Source organism: Schistocerca americana, chromosome 9 (genome assembly GCF_021461395.2).
Source record: "Schistocerca americana isolate TAMUIC-IGC-003095 chromosome 9, iqSchAmer2.1, whole genome shotgun sequence".
NCBI classification, from domain to species: Eukaryota; Metazoa; Arthropoda; class Insecta; order Orthoptera; family Acrididae; genus Schistocerca; species Schistocerca americana.
Window position 1 is genome coordinate 70,207,993 of NC_060127.1, and position 19,769 is coordinate 70,227,761.

At 40.7% G+C, this 19,769-nt stretch overlaps 1 protein-coding gene across 1 annotated transcript in view; it reads left to right on the plus strand.

The window, feature by feature from the left end:
* The window catches only part of LOC124550656 (odorant receptor Or2-like), an 83,242-nt gene extending 74,063 nt beyond the window's left edge, over positions 1–9,179 (plus strand). The window contains exon 5 of the mRNA XM_047125380.1: positions 8,721–9,179. Within this exon, the coding sequence (XP_046981336.1) occupies positions 8,721–8,777 (57 nt within the window). The 3' untranslated portion in view covers positions 8,778–9,179. The remainder of the gene's footprint in view (positions 1–8,720) is intronic.
* Positions 9,180–19,769: the final 10,590 nt, after the last annotated feature.

Consider the following 19,769-nt stretch of genomic DNA (forward strand, 5'->3'; position numbering starts at 1 on the left):
CCATTAGGACACTTCCACATTATCACTCAAATATCTTCTAACTACTAATAAAAGTGAAGAAATACTGAAACACATTTAAAATATGTTCTCAAATAAACATTATTTACACTGTGCACAGCCCGGACTCTGTGACCGAGAGGTTCTAGGCCCTTGAGTCCGGAACCGCGCTGGTGCTAGGATCGCAGGTTCTAATCCTGCTTCGGACATGGATGTGTGTGATATCCTTATGTTAGTTAGGTTTAGGTAGTTCTAAGTTCTAGGCGACTGATGACCTCAGAAGTTAAGTCCCATAGTTCTCAGAGCCATTTGAACCGTGTGAACCGAACAACATAGCTTTGGTTGACTCCGAGACGCCTGGACACTTCCCTTGTTGAGAGCCCTTCATGGCACAAAGTAACGATGCGGGCGTGATGGAACCGCGGTATTGACCGTCTAGGCATGGTTGAACTACAGACAACACGAGCCGTGTACCTCCTTCCTGGTGGAATGACTGGAACTGATCGGCTGTCTGACGCCCTCCGTCTAATGGGCGCTGCTCATGCATGGTTGTTTACATCTTTGGGCGGGTTTAGTGACGTCTCTGAACAGTCAAAGTGACTGTGTCTGTGATACAATATCCAAAGTCAATGTCTATCTTCAGAAGTTCTGGGAACCGAGGTGATGCAAAACTTTTCTTGATGTGTGTATCTTCATGAAGTGACGTAGCAGTGAAGTACAATACTTCATTTACTTTAAAAGGTTGAAGATCTGTCTGCCATTTCTATGAAATAATAGAAGAAGAAGGAAATGATACTAACAATAACAAATTAAAAACTTAAAAACTCATTCATGATATACAATAAAAATAAAAAGTAATTGATATTTTGGGTGTGTCTACATAATACGTCTTCATCTCCTTGTAGCCCTTGAAAACGGTCAAATTAACACGAAAAATAGAGTTCTTCAACTTAAGTTTTCATACTTTACCACTGACTATTCATTATGCCCAAATAATAGCATGACATTTGATTACATCACCTTTTTGGAGCAGACCAGTACATCACCTTTTTGTAGCAGACCAGTACTGTTGATTTTTTTCTAGCATTCACAATCACTTCCCAAGAAAAGCAGGGAACTGTGGACGGACCAATTTTTCTTTAATTTGCTTGCTTAATTTAATATTTTCATTCTGTATATCTTGAAACTGAAAGAGTAAATATTTTTCAATTTTGCTAGATTTCTACTTTTATTAGAGGAGATTAAGGATAGAAACTGAAAATCGGTTATTTCAGAAACCGGATATACTGAGCGGCTTGAACAGTCAGGGTAAACTGCCGTGGAAAACAAAAAAGATATAACCGAAATGGAACCGCGAGATCACTACAGTCGCAGGTTCGAATCCCGCCTCGGGTATGGATGTGTGTTATGTCCTTAGGTTAGTTAGGTTTAACTAGTTCTAAGTTCTAGGAGACTAATGACCTCAGCAGTTGAGTCCCATAGTGCTCAGAGCCATTTGAACCACTTTTATAACCGAAAACCGGATGTTTCAGCGATAACCGCCATCCCTTCTCCAGAGACCAAAATAATGCCACAAAGTGTGAAGAATGATCCTCACGAAACCAGTACACTGCATAATACAAAAAGAAAATTTCTCATCTTGACAAGAAAACACTTCGCCCCCGCCGCAGAGGTATAAACCGGCTCAGGTTAATCGTACTCGAATCGAGAAACTAAAACTTTTGTGCTTTTAGACGCTCTGCGTTGAGCCCACATGCCATTCTCAATGTTTGTTGGCATTTCTGAAACCCAGTTCTAAAGTCACGTACACCGTATTTCGAAAAGAACGCATAATTATCAAGGGTGGGTTTTTAAGTCAGCGTCAGTCGACTTAAGACTCCAGATTTTTTGTGAACGTTCTAGACGGATCGGCAGTAATGGCTGCGAAAGTTTCCAGGATATCTGGTGAGCCAACTGAATTCTGAAACGGTCCTGAATGAACTGATTACCGGTACGTATCTTGAAAGTGAGAGTTCAATTCTCGAAACTAGCAATGTCTTAAATTTATGAATTAGTACTGGCTGTTAGGAGAAAATTTATTTAAAGTTAGTGAATATAGTGGACAACGTTACTCACTTCAAATTTCACCTTCACGAAGAATATAGAGGAGTATACAATCCTAAAATATTGCTGTTGTTTTCCCCACTTACACTTATTAGTCTAGTGAGATATTTATACCGTTAAAATGTACAATTCAGAACAAACCTTATAATGTAATAAATGTGTTCCCTGAGGATAACATGACAGGTTTTTTAACGTACTTTTACTTATAAGTTTAATGGGTTACCGTTCACCAGTATCTTACAACTTTATCACTTTATACAAATCTTCATTCGTTTGTATACATTCATCATACGTCTCATGAAGTGTATAAGATGGAAAAGAACGGTTTGCTACCCTTGTTCACGTAATTAAATTATTAGAGTAAGTCAAAATAAAACAAAGTGCAGTAACATGCAAAACAGTAGATGTTATAAATCACATGTTACGAGTACTTTTGCCGTTTAAGTTTGAGAAAAAAAAATCGTCAGATATCTGATTACCTTTTCGTTTGAAACCAGCTCCATAGTTTCTAAGTATTTTTAATGCTTCCATACTGGCAGTACCGTTAATTTTCATTTATTTTTGTGCTGTTCTACAGTTTTGGCCTTAGAGCATTTACTGGTATTTTTTAAAGAATTTTTATAAAATACTATCAGATGGTCAGTAGGTTAGTTTTTAGGGTTAAGCAGTGTTCAAACACAATATGAATTACGCTAATTGTAATACCTTGCTACAAACATTTACGTAACTGTTTCATAATATAAATAAAAATTTGTATTTACGATGGCAATTATTGACGGCTTAAGGTAAAGTGATGTTATAAAGAACTTACGGCAACGGTTACTGCATATAATACACATGTGTTACATGTCTTGTGTGTCCCACATGCAGGGCGTAAAAAAATGTGGGGAATATATTGAAACGTTTTACTGTGTAACGCGTCCGTTCCACTGAACAAGTGGTCATAGCTCTTGACGTATGCGGTTTAGAGCTCGTATCTACATGATATTTTTCTCTTATGTTGATCCATAGCATTTCCTCCTAAAGACGGAAAGCAAGGAGCTTCGAAAAGAAGAGAAGTGTTTCGCAGAAGCAAAGATGAAGAAGTGGTCGTAGCTCTTAACATATGCGTTTTTTTGCTGGAGTTTTTCTTGTATTGGTGGTTACTACCGCCTCTCAAAATTTTCAACACATTTTTTTTACCGCCCTGTATATCCATTACATTACAGCTGTAGTGCTATCTATGACAGTAAAGTAATAAAACATATGGTACTATTTTACATCATCTTAGGATTAAGATACCTCCATAAGCCTCTGCTCCTGTGTTTGTCTTGTGTGTGTCATCGTGACAACACTGACGAGTTCTAAAGTGATGGAACTGTTGCAAAATTATCGGTTAATTTCTTACCTTATGCTGAATTCAGAATATATTTGCCACCGCAGATATACTTGACGATCGATAAGCTGACACATGTTCTGTATTTCCGGTGTCGTGCACCCTGTATAAAAGTTGATGAATGAAATTATTTGTACGTACACAGAGAAACCCCGCCATGAACCATGGACCTTGCCGTTGGTGGGGAGGCTTGCGTGCCTCAGCGATACAGATGGCCGTAGCGTAGGTGCAACCACAACGGAGGGGTATCTGTTGAGAGGCCAGACAAACATGTGGTTCCTGAAGAGGGGCAGCAGCCTTTTCAGTAGTTGCAGGGGCAACAGTCTGGATAATTGACTGATCTGGCCTTGTAACATTAACCAAAACGGCCTTGCTGTGCTGGTACTGCGAACGGCTGAAAGCAAGGGGAAACTACAGCCGTAATTTTTCCCGAGGACATGCAGCTTTACTGTATGATTAAATGATGATGGCGTCCTCTTGGGTAAAATATTCCGGAGGTAAAATAGTCCCCCATTCGGATCTCCGGGCGGGGACTACTCAAGAGGACGTCGTTATCAGGAGAAAGAAAATTGGCATTCTACGAATCGGAGCGTGGAATGACAGATCCCTTAATCGGGCAGGTAGGTTACAAAATTTAAAAAGGGAAATGGATAGGTTAAAGTTAGATATAGTGGGAATTAGTGAAGTTCGGTGGCAGGAGGAACAAGACTTTTGGTCAGGTGATTACAGGGTTATAAATACCAAATCAAATAGGGGTAATGCAGGAGTAGGTTTAATAATGAATAAAAAAATAGGAGTGCGGGTTAGCTACTACAAACAGCATAGTGAACGCATTATTGTGACCAAGATAGACACAAAGCCCATGCCTACTACAGTAGTACAAGTTTATATGCCAACTAGCTCTGCAGATGATGAAGAAATTGATGAAATGTATGACGAGATAAAAGAAATTATTCAGGTAGTGAAGGGAGACGAAAATTTAATAGTCATGGGTGACTGGAATTCGTCAGTAGGAAAAGGGAGAGAAGGAAACATAGTAGGTGAATATGGATTGTGGAGAAGAAATGAAAGAGGAAGCCGCCTTGTAGAATTTTGCACAGAGCATAACTTAATCATAGCTAACACTTGGATCAAGAATCATGAAAGAAGGTTGTAATCCTGGAAGAATCCTGGAGATACTAAAAGGTATCAGATAGATTACATAATGGTAAGACAGAGATTTAGGAACCAGGTTTTAAATTGTAAGACATTTCCAGGGGCAGATGTGAATTCTGACCACAATCTATTGGTTATAAACTGCAGATTGAAACTGAAGAAACTGCAAAAAGGCGGGAATTTAAGGAGATGGGGCCTGGATAAACTGAAAGAACCTGAGGTTGTAGAGAGTTTCAGGGAGAGCATAAGGGAACAATTGACAGGAATGGGGGAAAGAAATACAGTAGAAGAAGAATGGGTAGCTTTGAGGGATGAAGTAGTGAAGGCAGCAGAGGATCAAGTAGGTAAAAAGACGAGGGCTAATAGAAATCCTTGGGTAACAGAAGATATATTGAATTTAATTGACGAAAGGAGAAAATATAAAAACGCAGTAAATGAAGCAGGCAAAAAGGAATACAAACGTCTCAAAAATGAGATCGACAGGAAGTGCAAAATGGCTAAGCAGGGATGGCTAGAGGACAAATGTAAGGATGTAGAGGCTTGTCTCACTAAGGGTAAGATAGTTACTGCCTACAGGAAAATTAAAGAGACCTTTGGAGAGAAGAGAACCACTTGTATGAATATCAAGAGCTCAGATGGCAACCCAGTTCTAAGCAAAGAAGGGAAGGCAGAAAGGTGGAAGGAGTATATAGAGGGTTTATACAAGGGCGAAGTACTTGAGGACAATATTATGGAAATGGAAGAGGATGTAGATGAAGAAGAAATGGGAGATAAGATACTGCGTGAAGAGTTTGACAGAGCACTGAAAGACCTGAGTCGAAACAAGGCCCCGGGAGTAGACAACATTCCATTAGAACTACTGATGGCCTTGGGAGAGCCAGTCATGACAAAACTCTACCATTTGGTGAGCAAGATGTATGAGACAGGCGAAATACCCTCAGACTTCAAGAAGAATATAATAATTCCAATCCCAAAGAAAGCAGGTGTTGACAGATGTGAAAATTACCGAACTATCAGTTTAATAAGTCACAGCTGCAAAATACTAACGCGAATTCTTTACAGACGAATGGAAAAACTGGTAGAAGCGGACCTCGGGGAAGATCAGTTTGGATTCCGTAGAAATGTTGGAACACGTGAGGCAATATTAACCTTACGACTTATCTTAGAAGAAAGATTAAGAAAAGGCAAACCTGCGTTTCTAGCATTTGTAGACTTAGAGAAAGCTTTTGACAACGTTAACTGGAATACTCTCTTTCAAATTCTGAAGGTGGCAGGGGTAAAATACAGGGAGCGAAAGGCTATTTACAATTTATACAGAAACCAGATGGCAGTTATGAGAGTCGAGGGGCATGAAAGGGAAGCAGTGGTTGGGAAAGGAGTGAGACAGGGTTGTAGCCTCTCCCCGATGTTATTCAATCTGTATATTGAGCAAGCAGTAAAGGAAACAAAAGAAAAATTCGGAGTAGGTATTAAAATTCATGGAGAAGAAGTAAAAACGTTGAGATTCGCCGATGACATTGTAATTCTGTCAGAGAAAGCAAAGGACTTGGAAGAGCAGTTGAACGGAATGGACAGTGTCTTGAAAGGAGGATATAAGATGAACATCAACAAAAGCAAAACGAGGATAATGGAATGTAGTCAAATTAAATCGAGTGATGCTGCGGGGATTAGATTAGGAAATGAGACACTTAAAGTAGTAAAGGAGTTTTGCTATTTAGGGAGTAAAATAACTGATGATGGTCGAAGTAGAGAGGATATAAAATGTAGACTGGCTATGGGAAGGAAATCGTTTCTGAAGAAGAGAAATTTGTTAACATCGAGTATAGATTTAAGTGTCAGGAAGTCGTTTCTGAAAGTATTTGTATGGAGTGTAGCCATGTATGGAAGTGAAACATGGACGATAACCAGTTTGGACAAGAAGAGAATAGAAGCTTTCGAAATGTGGTGCTACAGAAGAATGCTGAAGATAAGGTGGGTAGATCACGTAACTAATGAGGAGGTATTGAATAGGATTGGGGAGAAGAGAAGTTTGTGGCACAACTTGACTAGAAGAAGGGATCGGTTGGTAGGACATGTTTTGAGACATCAAGGGATCACAAATTTAGCATTGGAGGGCAGCGTGGAGGGTAAAAATCGTAGAGGGAGACCAAGAGATGAATACACTAAGCAGATTCAGAAGGATGTAGGTTGCAGTAGGTACTGGGAGATGAAGGAGCTTGCACAGGATAGAGTAGCATGGAGAGCTGCATCAAACCATTCTCAGGACTGAAGACCACAACAACACACAGAGAAAGGTGCTTGTTTTGTTCTGTATTTTCATTTCAGGCGGACTGCATTCAGGCTCCATCTTGAGTGGTAGTATAAGTTATTGTTGTATCTTAATAAAATTTCCGTAGAAGTTTTTTCGAAATTTTACTTTGATGTCTAATTTGTTTTCTGTGCGACCGCTACGGTCACAGGTTCGAATCCTGCCTCCGGCGTGGATGTTTGTGTTGTCCTTAGGTTAGTTAGGTTTAAGTAGTTCTAAGTTCTAGGGGAGTTATGACCTCAACAGTTGAGTCCCATAGTGCTCAGAGCCATTTTTTTGTTTTCTGTGCGTTCTCGTCGTGCTACAGGTGAGATAGTGTTTTTTCCATTTTCATTCTGTGAAAGCACAGTAATACATTATACGACTGCTAATGATGGGCAGGTAGGCCGATACCGCCCCCCCCCCTCCAAATAAAAATAAACAACAAAACATGCAGTCTTATCTATTGTAATGAATCTTGCCTCCTAAGAACTTTAATATTTCAATTCAAATGATAGATTCCGTATAAGTTTCCACCTGACTTGAAATCATTTTTGTACTTATAGATTCCACATCTAAAGATAATTTTCTACATATCTGATCACCAAAATACTATTTTTATGATATTATAATTTTCTTTATATCAATTCAGTTGGCAACATCGATCTTGTATCACGAAAATTAGAAACCGCAATTGTTAACTTAAATGAGTCAAAAACCAATTTACAATGACATTAATATTATCATGCTTCAATTTTCATGTAAACAAAATTCCTGCTTTCATTTTTAATTTTTCTAATTTTACTGTCGATGATTCAATCGACAATTGTACAAAGATGGGAAGCTGATAGCTTTTGTATTGTCAAAAGTTGCAACCTTCATTATTATTAGTAGGTACATGAAAGTTAATATAAATAATTACTTCCAGAAACCTTAAGTAAATTATTCCTGGAAAGTAATTTCAACTAAGATACCTACAATAAAATTCATTTGAACTACATCCCGTTCTGGAAGCTATGCATGTAATATTTATAGAAATTTTAGGTTCCAAACACGCCTTAATAGTTTCAGTTCTTGACGAGGTTGGTCAGAGTAACTATGAAGTTATTTGTGTTGTGTTGAAATGTTGCTCATTGCATTTACTTGGCAAGTGGTGTTGGAGAAAATGTCAATAAATTATGCATAAATACTGATGATGTCAGAAAGCAAGAATATTCCAGCAACATTTACTGTAACAAATCCTTGAACTTATTAATTGGAAAGCATAAACAGGAACCAGCATCCAACACAACGAGACAACCATAGCAAGATAAGTAACATTTATTTGCTAAGATAATGTTCCTGTCCTTATGAAATCGTATAAACGTTGACAAATGTTGTTTAATAATAAGTTCAAAGTAGGATATTTGCTTCCTGTACATCTACGAACAGTTTAATAGTAATGAATATGTAACATTATAGTATGGACATATAAGCACTGCCACTCAACAGCTAGCAAAAGTGTCTAGTAAATTTCTGCAGCTAACGAAAATTGGTCTGTTTAGTCACTGCTTTTTACCGTTGATTACAATATGATATACTGGGGATCTAGTATTGTTTCATAAGAAATCTTTCCCCATAGTACTTCATGATGACCTGAGGCAGTACTTGAAGAATACTTTGGAAACTAAAAATGAACAGCTGCAGGTAGCATGGAATCATTAAAAACCTATTTACCTTTCACAACATTAAAAGTTCTAAATCTTTTATCAATGTACGCTGTTACTCTTTGGGAATGCTCAGAATTACGTCTTTATTTTGCAGCTCGTGAACGCAGCCTATTCGTACTACGCCCTGCTCAGCCAGATGCAGAACAAGTAAAGGAGCACTGCGAACGCCGGAGGAAGAAACTCACATTTGTATTGTTTATGTCTCACTTTATAAGATCTACCACAATGCTTCCTTATGAGGCTGTAAATCGTTCGAATGAATCTGAGCTTACGCATGGTGCCTCATGGCTTGAGTGGACAGCTAGTGGAGATGATAAACCTCACGAGGCCGCTCGGTATCTTCTCAGCCATAGTTTGAAAGTCCATCGTGCAGGTTAGAGTAGAGACAAGCAGAGATGGTTCACTCTCGTCCTGTTTATTGACATTTCTACCTGTAATGCCGAACCATTAACCATTTTTCTCAGTCAGTACAAGTACAGTTACGCGTTATTTAACCCTGTTACGCCGTTGTATTACACATACACTAAACATGTTCGGGTCAAAAAAGACTCGGTCTTTTCTGTTTCCTGTAGGTATGCTTTTACACATTTCTGTATGGAAATCATCAATAAGTTGTAATTTAGATAGTTTAATGTAGTAATCATTCAAGCTGTATAATTGAATAATACAAGAATACAATAATCGAAAACTGTAATTGTGTGTGTGTTAATTTTATTACATTATGCCTCACTCTTACTAAGAGGTTTTACGCATGTGTGCAAGATGTTCTTGCAAGTAGATTTTTTACACTTTACACAGGACACTGAACTTTTATCAGTTTTTCCACATTCCTGACATAGCGTGACGTCAGTTGTGTTGTTGTATTGTAAGGCGCCACTTATACCGTTTGTATATGTATACGTGTATGTCGTCGTTGTCGTCTCTTCTTTGCCTCGTCGATGTCAGAGCATGAGAAATGTTTATGTTTGTGTTACCTATTTTTGTTGTGACAACACACAACTACACGGACACCATATTCCAGAATAGTAATAGTATAAAGAGTAATAAGTAATAAGTAATAGTATAAACATAGTGGGTTCCGATGCTGCGTTATTTAAGTGTGATATTATTCTTCACTTAACCTTTGAGACTTTAAGAACCAGCTACTCTAAATCAGGCCCAAAACTCGACTTCTAACGAGAGCACTTGCGATCAGTCTGTCACAGTATTAATAATACGTAAGGCTCTACATCACTATAAGAAAATATCATTGTTCATGAAATAACAAAATATACGAATAAACTTCTTTATATTTTTCCTTTTTATTTAATCTAATGCTTTCAAATGTTTATTTCGCGCCCACAAATCGTCCACACCTCGATGTAGAGTGTAAACGTGTGCATGGAAAATAGTACACTGTTTCTGCTGATAACTACGTATGAGCTTTTCGGTTGCTAGGCTACTTCGATCAACAGGATTTATATTGGATTTTGAAAATGATCATTCTATCCAAACTTACGTCCTCCACAATGGCTCATCAGATATTCTACCCTTTCGCGATAGTTAAGAGTTAGCGTAAATTGTATTTTCGTGAGTTTAAAGCAAACCATTGGCGGCACGAAAGCAGTCTTGATACAACGACACAGTCGCGACGCTTACTAGCCGGTCACGAAATTGACCTGCGTACATCTACAACCAATTTCAAGGTCATAATTCGCCCTACACGATTGTGCGCAATTGAACTTCGTCCAGTCAATTATTTCTGGAATCGTAATCACAGATCCCGGCACTGACCGTCCATAAACGCACAATTAACACACTTTTTTTTTCAAGAGTAAATGAATGCCATCACATCATCTTCATAGTTATTAAAATATTATTCCAAATGATTACAAACATTTATCGTCATTATATTTTAACGGTAATCAGAAAAAAATATAGTTTATTATCGGAAACTAGCACATAACAGATCGCAAATCGCACGTAACTAAATGAAAGCTTTGCATAGCGTCGGGAGTTAATCACGCAAAACTATATAAAGAAATGCCCCAAATCTAATTTCTCCATACCAGCTGACAGATACAAATAAGATATTGCCGACCTGTAATGTCATACGGCCCTGTAAAGTTGTAACATTTGTCTCTCTTCTTATTCCTAGGATCATTTTCTTCTTATGTGGAGGGCGCACTGAAATGACATTCTTCTCTCTACAGCTTCTCTTGCAGCATTTCTTCGTGGAAGATGTCCTCATCCCTTCATATGCCCACCAATTAGCTGGTCGCCAAGGGATTCTAGGAATAGTCTTCTTCTCTGTAGGGTGTTTGCTTTCCATTGGCGATAAGTTGCCATGTACAGCACATAAGAGGTATTAGGCAGATATGTCGAAATTATTTGAGAACTTATCAATAGGCCATCTGTCTTTCTTTTTGCTGTATAATTCACCACCATCTTGTCAAGTGTTTCCACAGCTCCTTTCTTAGTGTTATAGTCTAAAATAATTGGAGAAATCTATTTGGCTACCTTGTTAATATTCCCTGCTGCTTTACTTACTTTATTAAGCCTCCTAAGCCTTCCAATTTCGAAACGAAAAAAAAACAGAAAATAAAAAAACCTGCAGAGTGAACTGGGAATGGAACACAAATAGCCTACTCCGCAGCCAGACGCCTTGTTAACAACACCATCGCTGTCTGGGAGATGCTGTCTTCCATCGCTCGTGTGCCGACCATAACACCACGTTCAGACTGACTCAAATCTTGATAACCTGCCATTGTAGCGGCAGTAACCGATCTAACAACTGCGCCAAACACTTGTTATCTTAAATATCCATTGCCGACCGCATCGCCGTATTCTGCCTACTTACGTATCTCTGCATTTGAATATGCATGCCTATACCGGTTTCTTTGGCGCTTCCGTGTACACACGTGATGTCACGTGTTCCATATGTAACTGGCGTCTGGTGTGACACCTCATGGCAATGGTGAGTGCTACGAGGTGGGCAGTTACAGACGAGGCGGTCAATGGCGGGAAATGCAGTAGCCGCCCAAAGAGCACGGCTAGATTCTGTTTCAGGTCTGACGGTCTAGCGGTGAAGTACGTGCCAAGAACTGAAGGGTCGCTAGATCTAATTCTTCAAGTCGAATTAACCAATCAAGCGCTGCTCACGCAAATTCAAGCGGCCCGCCTAAGTCCGTATCATCAAACGCGTGCTTTGTTTGTTTCCTAAAACCGAACAAGAGAGCGATACAAAAGTTGGTCATGGGACAGTAGTGAGAGTCGAACCCAGACTGTCGGGTTAGCCGAGCGACCTAACGCACGGCTTTCCGGAGCGGGAAGGAGCGCCTGGTCTCGGTTACGAATCCGCCTGGAGGACTTGTGTCGAGGTCCGGTGACCCGGCCAGTCTGTGGATGGTTTTTAGGCGGTTTTCCATATGCCTCTGTGAATGCAGGCTGGTTCCCTTTATTCCGCCTCATCTACACTATGTCGGCGATTGCTGCGCAAACAAGTTCTCCACGTACGCGTACACCACCATTACTCTACCACGCAAACATAGGGGTTACACTCGTCTGGTGTGAGACGTTACCTGGAGGGAGGAGGGGGAGGGGGGGGGGGGGGAAGGAAGGGGGTATCGGATTCCGAACCGCCTGCTCATTAACCTTGGGTTCGGTGTGGAGCGGCGGCGGGGTGAAGTGGACTGTGGTAGTCGTCGTGGGTTGTGGACCACTGCGGCTGCGGTGGGGACGGAGCCTCTCCGTCGTTTCTAGGTCCCCAGTTACCATACAACACATACAACGAAGGTCGAACCCGATCCAAAGGCTGAGTAGTCTAGTGCGCTATCATCTACGCTATCAGGACAAGAGACACTAATTCAATATGGCGGGCCACATGAATTAGTGCACAACTGCTTGATGGCCAAACTTAAATGTTATTCAATTGTAAAACGGTGCTACGAATCGAATTTTTTTCTTTGCAATTATTTTTCAGCACAGCCCACCCTTCAGCAGCGATGATAAAAATGGTTCAAATGGCTCTGAGCACTATATGACTTAACAGCTGAGGTCATCTGTCCCCTAGAACTCAGAACTACTTAAACCTAGCTAACCGAAGGACATCACACACATCCATGCCCGAGGCAGGAATCGAACCTGCGACCGTAGCGGTCGCACGGCTCCAGACTGAAGCGCCTAGAACCGCTCGGGCACTACGGCCGGCAGCAACGATGTAGATTTCCAAATAAAAGCTTAAAGATAGTTCTGTGAAGAGGGAGCTAAAACACGAAAATGCCTCATGGTGAATAAATACTCAGTGTAGTGACAGGGTGAGGCCGTCTGTCTGCTCTGTTCTAAACAAAAGAATTCCCATGTTGTGAGGTCTGTCACTCTTCTGAGTTTCTCCCTTAGTCCTGAACTATTCTGTATTTTCATCACAAATATATCACGTAACTTACGTCTCTCAAAAAAAAACGTATCGTTAGCCGGAGGAATTTTTTTTTTTATAAACTATCGCTGCACTTTTTTTCATCGATACATCAGTTCTAAATACTGTTTCCATGACGAATTATGTGACTGTTTAAAAAAAAATAGGTTTCATTTTAACAAATTAAATTACTGAAGAGTCCAGAATAGAGCTGCTCGCATCTAACACTGAAGTTTTGTGTAACATAATAATCTGTCACTGTAAGAATTAATACATACAATCCACTCTAGTAAACAATGTTGCTGACTGAATTCCTTTCATCTTCTCCTGACATCGCGATACTGTTGTTTTATTTAAGTATGTTCTTACAGCGAAATTAGTGGTGTCTCCCTCTACAATGTAAAACGTCTTCGAACTGTACGAGTCGCCCGCTGTGGCCGAGCGATTCTAGGCACTTCCGTCTGGAACCGCGCAACCGCGACGGTCGCAGGTTCGAATCCTGCCTCAGGCATGGATGTGTGTGATGTCCTTAGGTTAGTTAGGTTTAAGTAGTTCTAAGTTCTAGGGGACTGATGACCTCAGATGTTAAGTCCCATAGTGCTCAGAGCCATTTGAACGATTCCGAACTGTAAGATACAAGTGCGGGTTGTAAGTGACGCACAAATTGTCACGTAAATCACTTCATTGAAATATTTGGTAGTATTTTTTTCAGACGTACACAATATTAATGTTTGATGATAGATATATAACGATACAGTGAGGTGACAGAAATCATACGGCAGCGATATGCACATATACAGATGGCGGTAGTATCGTGTACACAAGATGTAAAACAGCGGAGCTGTCATTTGTACTCAGGCCTTCGACGCGAATGTGACCGCGCAACGGTAATTAACACACTTTGAACGTAGAATGGTAACTGGAGCTAGATGCATGGGACTTTCCATTTCGCAAATCGTAAGTCAATTCAGTAGTCCGAGAGCCATACTGTCAAGAATGTGCCAACAATACCACTTTTGAGGCATTATCTCTCATCAGGTACAACACTGTGTGCGAAGGCCTTCACTGAACGACCGAGAACAGCGGCGTTTGCATAGAGTTGTCAGTGCTGACAGACAAGCAACACTACGTGAAATAATAGCAAAACTCGATGTGGGACGTACGACGAACGTGTGCAGCGAATTTCGCGTTAATGAGCAATGACAACAGACGACCGACGAGAGTGTCTTTGAAACTTCCTGGCAGATTAAAACTGTGTGCCGGACCGAGACTCGACCTCGGGACCTTTGCCTTTCGCGGGCAAGTGCTCTGGAAGGTAGGGGGCGAGGTACTGGCAGAAGTAAAGCTGTGAGGACGGACCGTGAGTCGTGCTTGGGAAGCTCGGTTGGTAGAGCACTTGCCCGCTAAAGGCAAAGGTCCCGAGTTCGAGTCTCGGTCCGGCACACAGTTTTAATCTGCCAGGAAGTTTCATGTCACCGCACAATCAGCTGCAGAGAGAAAATTTCATTCGAGAGTGTCTTTGCTGACAGCACGACACCGCCTGCAGCGCCTCACCTGGTCTCGTGACAATTTCGTTTTGACCCTAGACGAACAGTAAGGTTCGATACTGGCGCACACCCCACGCAGCCAAGGACCCAGGTTGTGAACAAGGCACTTTGCAAGCTGATGGTGGGTCGATAAACTCGTGTGCCGTGTTTCAGTGCAATGGACTGGGTCCTCGGTTGTGTTCATCTACCTGATAACCATTTTCAGCCATTCATGAACCTCATGTTCCGAAACAATAATGGAATATTTATGGATGACAATGCGCCATGCAACTGTTCCACAATTGTTCGCGGTTCGTTTGAAGAACATTCTGGCAGTTCAAGCGAATGATTTGGCCATCCAGATCGCCCAACGTTAATCCCATCGGACATTTAGCGAACATAATCGAGTCGTCTATTCTTGCAGAAAATATTGCCCTAGCAACACTTCCGCAATTATGGCTGTCTATACACGAAGCAATGCTCAGTATTTCTGCAGGGGTCTGCCAACGATTTGTTGAGTCTATGCTAGGTCGAGCTGGTGCAGTACGCCGAGCAAAAGAAAATCCGGCACAATACGAGGGTAGTCCAGAAAGTAAGTTCCGATCAGTCGAGAAATGGAAACCACTGGAACAATCCGGTAGAGCTTTGCACAGATGTGTTGGGCAGTGTCTCTAGTATGCCAGTCGATCGTGTCGCGTCGCTCTTTTCAGTTTTGCGTGAACAGTGAACACATAAAGATGCGTAGGGGATAGCGACTCCCGCCAAGTATGAGGGCCTGGTTAGAGATTTCGCCTGTGTCACGCAGCCCACATAACACAACTGTCGAGCAGTTCCTCCTTCATGCCAATTTTCGGCTCCACACTGCAGGGCAATGAAGACGCTCGTGCACCGTTTCCGATGAGAAGTGTTCGACCACTCACAATACAGTCCGTAATTGGCTCCCCCCTGAGTCTCATCTCTGCTCACAAGAACCGCTGGCTATGAAGACAAAGGCATCGAGCTGCAGACCAGTGCAGATAACTGGCCGAAAGCACAGGCGGCTGCTTTCTATGACGGGGATATTGGAAAGTTGATACAACACTGAGACAACACTCCAAATTGGAGCGGCGTCTATGTAGAGAAGTAGATGGAAGGTGTACCTAACTGTTGCAAATAAAACGTTTCTGGTTTTCACTGTGATTTCCATTTCGCGACCGATCGGAACTTATTTTCTGGACGTACCTCGTATTAACATGTACCCCACGACTTTTATCACATCATTGTAAGTACTTTATCCAGCACTTACAACTGGTTTTAACCTTAGGCACACGTATAATATTATAACTAAAGTTAAACACAAGCTAAGTCAAAAACAAGAAAATGTACACAAACGAACAGGATATGGCGCTATGATTGGTTCAAATGGCTCTAAGCACTATGGGACTTAACATCTGAGGTCACCAGTCCCCTAGACTTACAACTATGTAAACATAACTATCCTAAGGACATCACACTGATCCATGCCCAAGCCAGGATTCGAACCTGCGAACGTAGCAGCAGGGCAGTTCGGGACTGAGTCGCCTAGAACCGCTCGGCCACAGCGGTCTGCTTATGGCGTTATTAAAAAGTATAAGAAAGTACATATATGATTAATTTACAGGCGCATACTTAGACTTGCTGGTAATAAATTAACGTAAAAAATCACTCGCAGTACACATTTAACATGGCATGGTAACAAAACGTCCAATTTTTATGAAATGATTATTCTCTGAATTTTTTGAAGCTGTGGAGGGTGACAAAAGGAAATCAGTATTTCATGAGACGTGTTACTTTGCGAGTGATGAAAATTTTGTAGAGTTCCCAGAAATAGTACATGTATTTGTTTGTGGCAACCTCTAGCGCTATCTGAATAACACAGAGAAAGGTATGAACATTCCTAATGGAAACGTGCGAAGGGGATTTCCAGTGCGGGCATTTACTCTAAAATCAAGGAAAACCAGTCAGCAATCTAGTTCGGAACTAGAGGACTGCAGCTATTTATTATTCGATGCAAAAACAATCGCAGAAATATGTAACTTTAGTGTCTGTGCGTATATCTGATTTTATGAGTTGCTCAACATGCACTAATATTTTATCTGTCTTAGCGCTCGACTTGTTAGAGGCCAGAAGATAAATGAAGAGATAGTGGGAGGGGGGGGGGGGGAGAAGGAGGGGTGAAAAAGTGTTCATAGATTTTTCAGGCAATCATCCAGGAGTCCACTCGACAGTAGTTGAAAAGAAAACCGTCCACTTTGCAGAGTGAGGAAGACGTGGCAGATGAAATATTAGCGATTCCGCAAGATGAGTCACGGAATGTGTGGTTTTGTATATACTCGATTGTGCGGGTATGTGCATAAGGAGTACAATGATGACAACATGTGCTTAACAAGTGAAAGTGATAATGAAACAGGTGTCGAGTCATGTAGTTCATCATCCTTGTCGGACAGGGAGCCACAAATCCCGTCTCCAGTGAAACCTAGTGAAGGACAGTCGTTGTCCAGGAGCGAATACTGAACGTAATCACGTACGTGGAAGAACATCCGCAGGATATTAAAAAAAAAAAAAAAAAAAAAAAAAAAAAAAAACCTGTTCTGAACAGAGTTCGAATATGTCCGCAGCAATATGACCGTGTAGAGCATAAGAAAAACTATGGACATTCACGGGAGAACAAGGCGCACTTGTTACAAAGACTGGTTTTCGCCCTTGACGCAGTTGCTCAATAAAAGTTGCAGAATGCGCACGATAGTGAGCTGCAGTAGGCACACCAAACTGCGGCCAAAACAGATTACAGTGATTTCAAGGGAAGCAGTGGATGGTTGCATAACTGCAAACAGTGCTACAGAATTTGAAGACCTAAGATAATGAAATTTCAAACAAAGCGTCAACTTGACGATACGCAGCACGCTACAGAACCGGCCCGAAAATTTTAGATGAGGTAAATGAATTTATCCCCTCGTTCAGTAAGGCATTTGTTTTCAACTCCGACCAATCGGGAAGAAATGCTTATGAAAGGAAACCTGGAAATTAGAAGTATGAAAAGAATTGTATGAACATCAACTATCGTCAATGGCTTAACTCGTTCGTATACAATTACGGTGACTGTTAATCTGGATGGTAAATTGGCTGGAAAGTCACTTATTGTGCTGCGAGAGGTTGGAGCACTCTGTCCCCTACGATTCCTTCTCGTGTGCAAGAACAGTAGGAAATATTTACTGCAGAGCAAGCAAGATTCGGAAAATTGACGTAAGGGAAATACAGTTATAATATGAACCCTATTTTTGCCCAATAGCTGGTCAAAATAACTAGCTTTTGCTTCATTCCTGGTCTACATATAAAAATCATACTACTTTAGAACAAAGTATCCCTCCTAAGAAGTGTGTGACATTGCAATTCGTACCACCTGGAACCAAAGAACAAATTCAGCCTCTGGATGTTTGTTTCTTCCGTGACTGTAAAACGTATTATCTGCAGCTACGCCTTAATGGACAGTCAGAGTTACGGTAAGCTCCACGACACACTGTTTCGCATTCGGTTGCGTGCCATCACGTTACATCAGATCTCATCACCCCATTATACCCATATGATTCTATATGGATTCTTTGTAAGTGGATATTCTTACCGGGTCCTTCTCTATTAGTGAATACTTCGTTTGTTACTAATGGGTAAAATATAGTCACACTCACGATACTTCAGCATTCGCCATTATAGCGAGTTTGTTGATTAAATACATTCATGCAAAACCATGTAGTACACCAATGCTGACCACTGTAAAGAAACAGTTTACCTAAGTTGTTTATGGTCAGATCTTGTAAATCATCTCCATGTGGTATACTGGCTTTGTTTTGTCTAAGAGCATGTTAACGATATATTTTTTGAACTAAGGATGTACATAATTTTATAATCATTTATCAAAAATGCTCACATTACAGAATAAATAAAAACGAAAACCCACTGATGATGGCACAGTGGTGCTGAAACATGTTTGGGTACTGAGAAAAACGGTGATTTGCATAACTGGCGGACCTCACATCCAACAATTTTAACTGCAAACACGGCCAACACAAGGAGCTGCAAATCAAAATGATGAATATGTTAATGCTTGTTTGACTGCAAAAAGGTGTGGGCTTGCGTTCTTGTACGATGCTAACCCCACAAAAAATAGTTTCAGATGTGAGTTGCCTTTTTAAATTTAATTTTTTTCTTCTGTTACTGTCAGCTAATCGGTATATGCACGTTTATTAACAACAACACCTATGAAAAAGATCTCTATACGTCCACCTCATATCCTATCAAGCAGCAGAATGGGGCATGTGACTCTCTGCCCCGATACACAAAGTGCTGCGGTACACGCAAGACCAAAGATGATAATGCGATACATCGATTCCCGAAGATAACATTTACAACACTTTCCGAATCATATTTTATACTCTATTTTTATGTCACTTCTTAAAATTTAAAAGTGAAATAAATAACATTATTGACAGTGGTCATTGATATAGTTGACATTTAAAAATAAGATTTAAGTGAACTAAAATTTTAGTTACGATTTTAACTAAATGTGTTTCAATATTTGTACGCTTACTAGATAGTTCGTCGGGGTTTAACTGTGGTTGCAAAAGAAGGAAGTGGTATATTTCCAGGAAAATGTCGCCTGTATCGTGAAGTCCTATATACTCCGAGTATCACGAAGAACACTAATTCGAGTACTTGTGTACTACAGCTATATGTAAGCAAACACGCTCTATTGCTCAGTTCGATTACAGTATCAGACTGAACGTCCTGCACGTTTTGTGACTCCCAAGAGTTCGCCTTCGATCTTTGTGGTCAAACCTTTATCACTTGGCGCCCCATTTATTATTCGGTGTTCATGGTGCAAGTTAATGATTTATTTTGAACTTTTATATAATATCGACACTGTCAGTTTGTGAAGTGTAACACATTGATCCCATAGGAGAGTAATCTTGGCACATTCCGGACGGCTCCTGATGCACGTGGTGAGTCATCAGTAGCTGATGCTTTTACTGCCATGGATGTGAACACGACATTTTCAAATGAACCGTACTAAAGACTGAACTTGCGGCCTTGGTCTCAAGAGATTAAACGTGAGCAGACATGAAGTCTACACCATACTGTACATGGTGGCAGCCAGTCAAGGAATATTTTAGGGAATTGATTTAAAAAATTTATTTCAAAAGGCCAGTGAAAT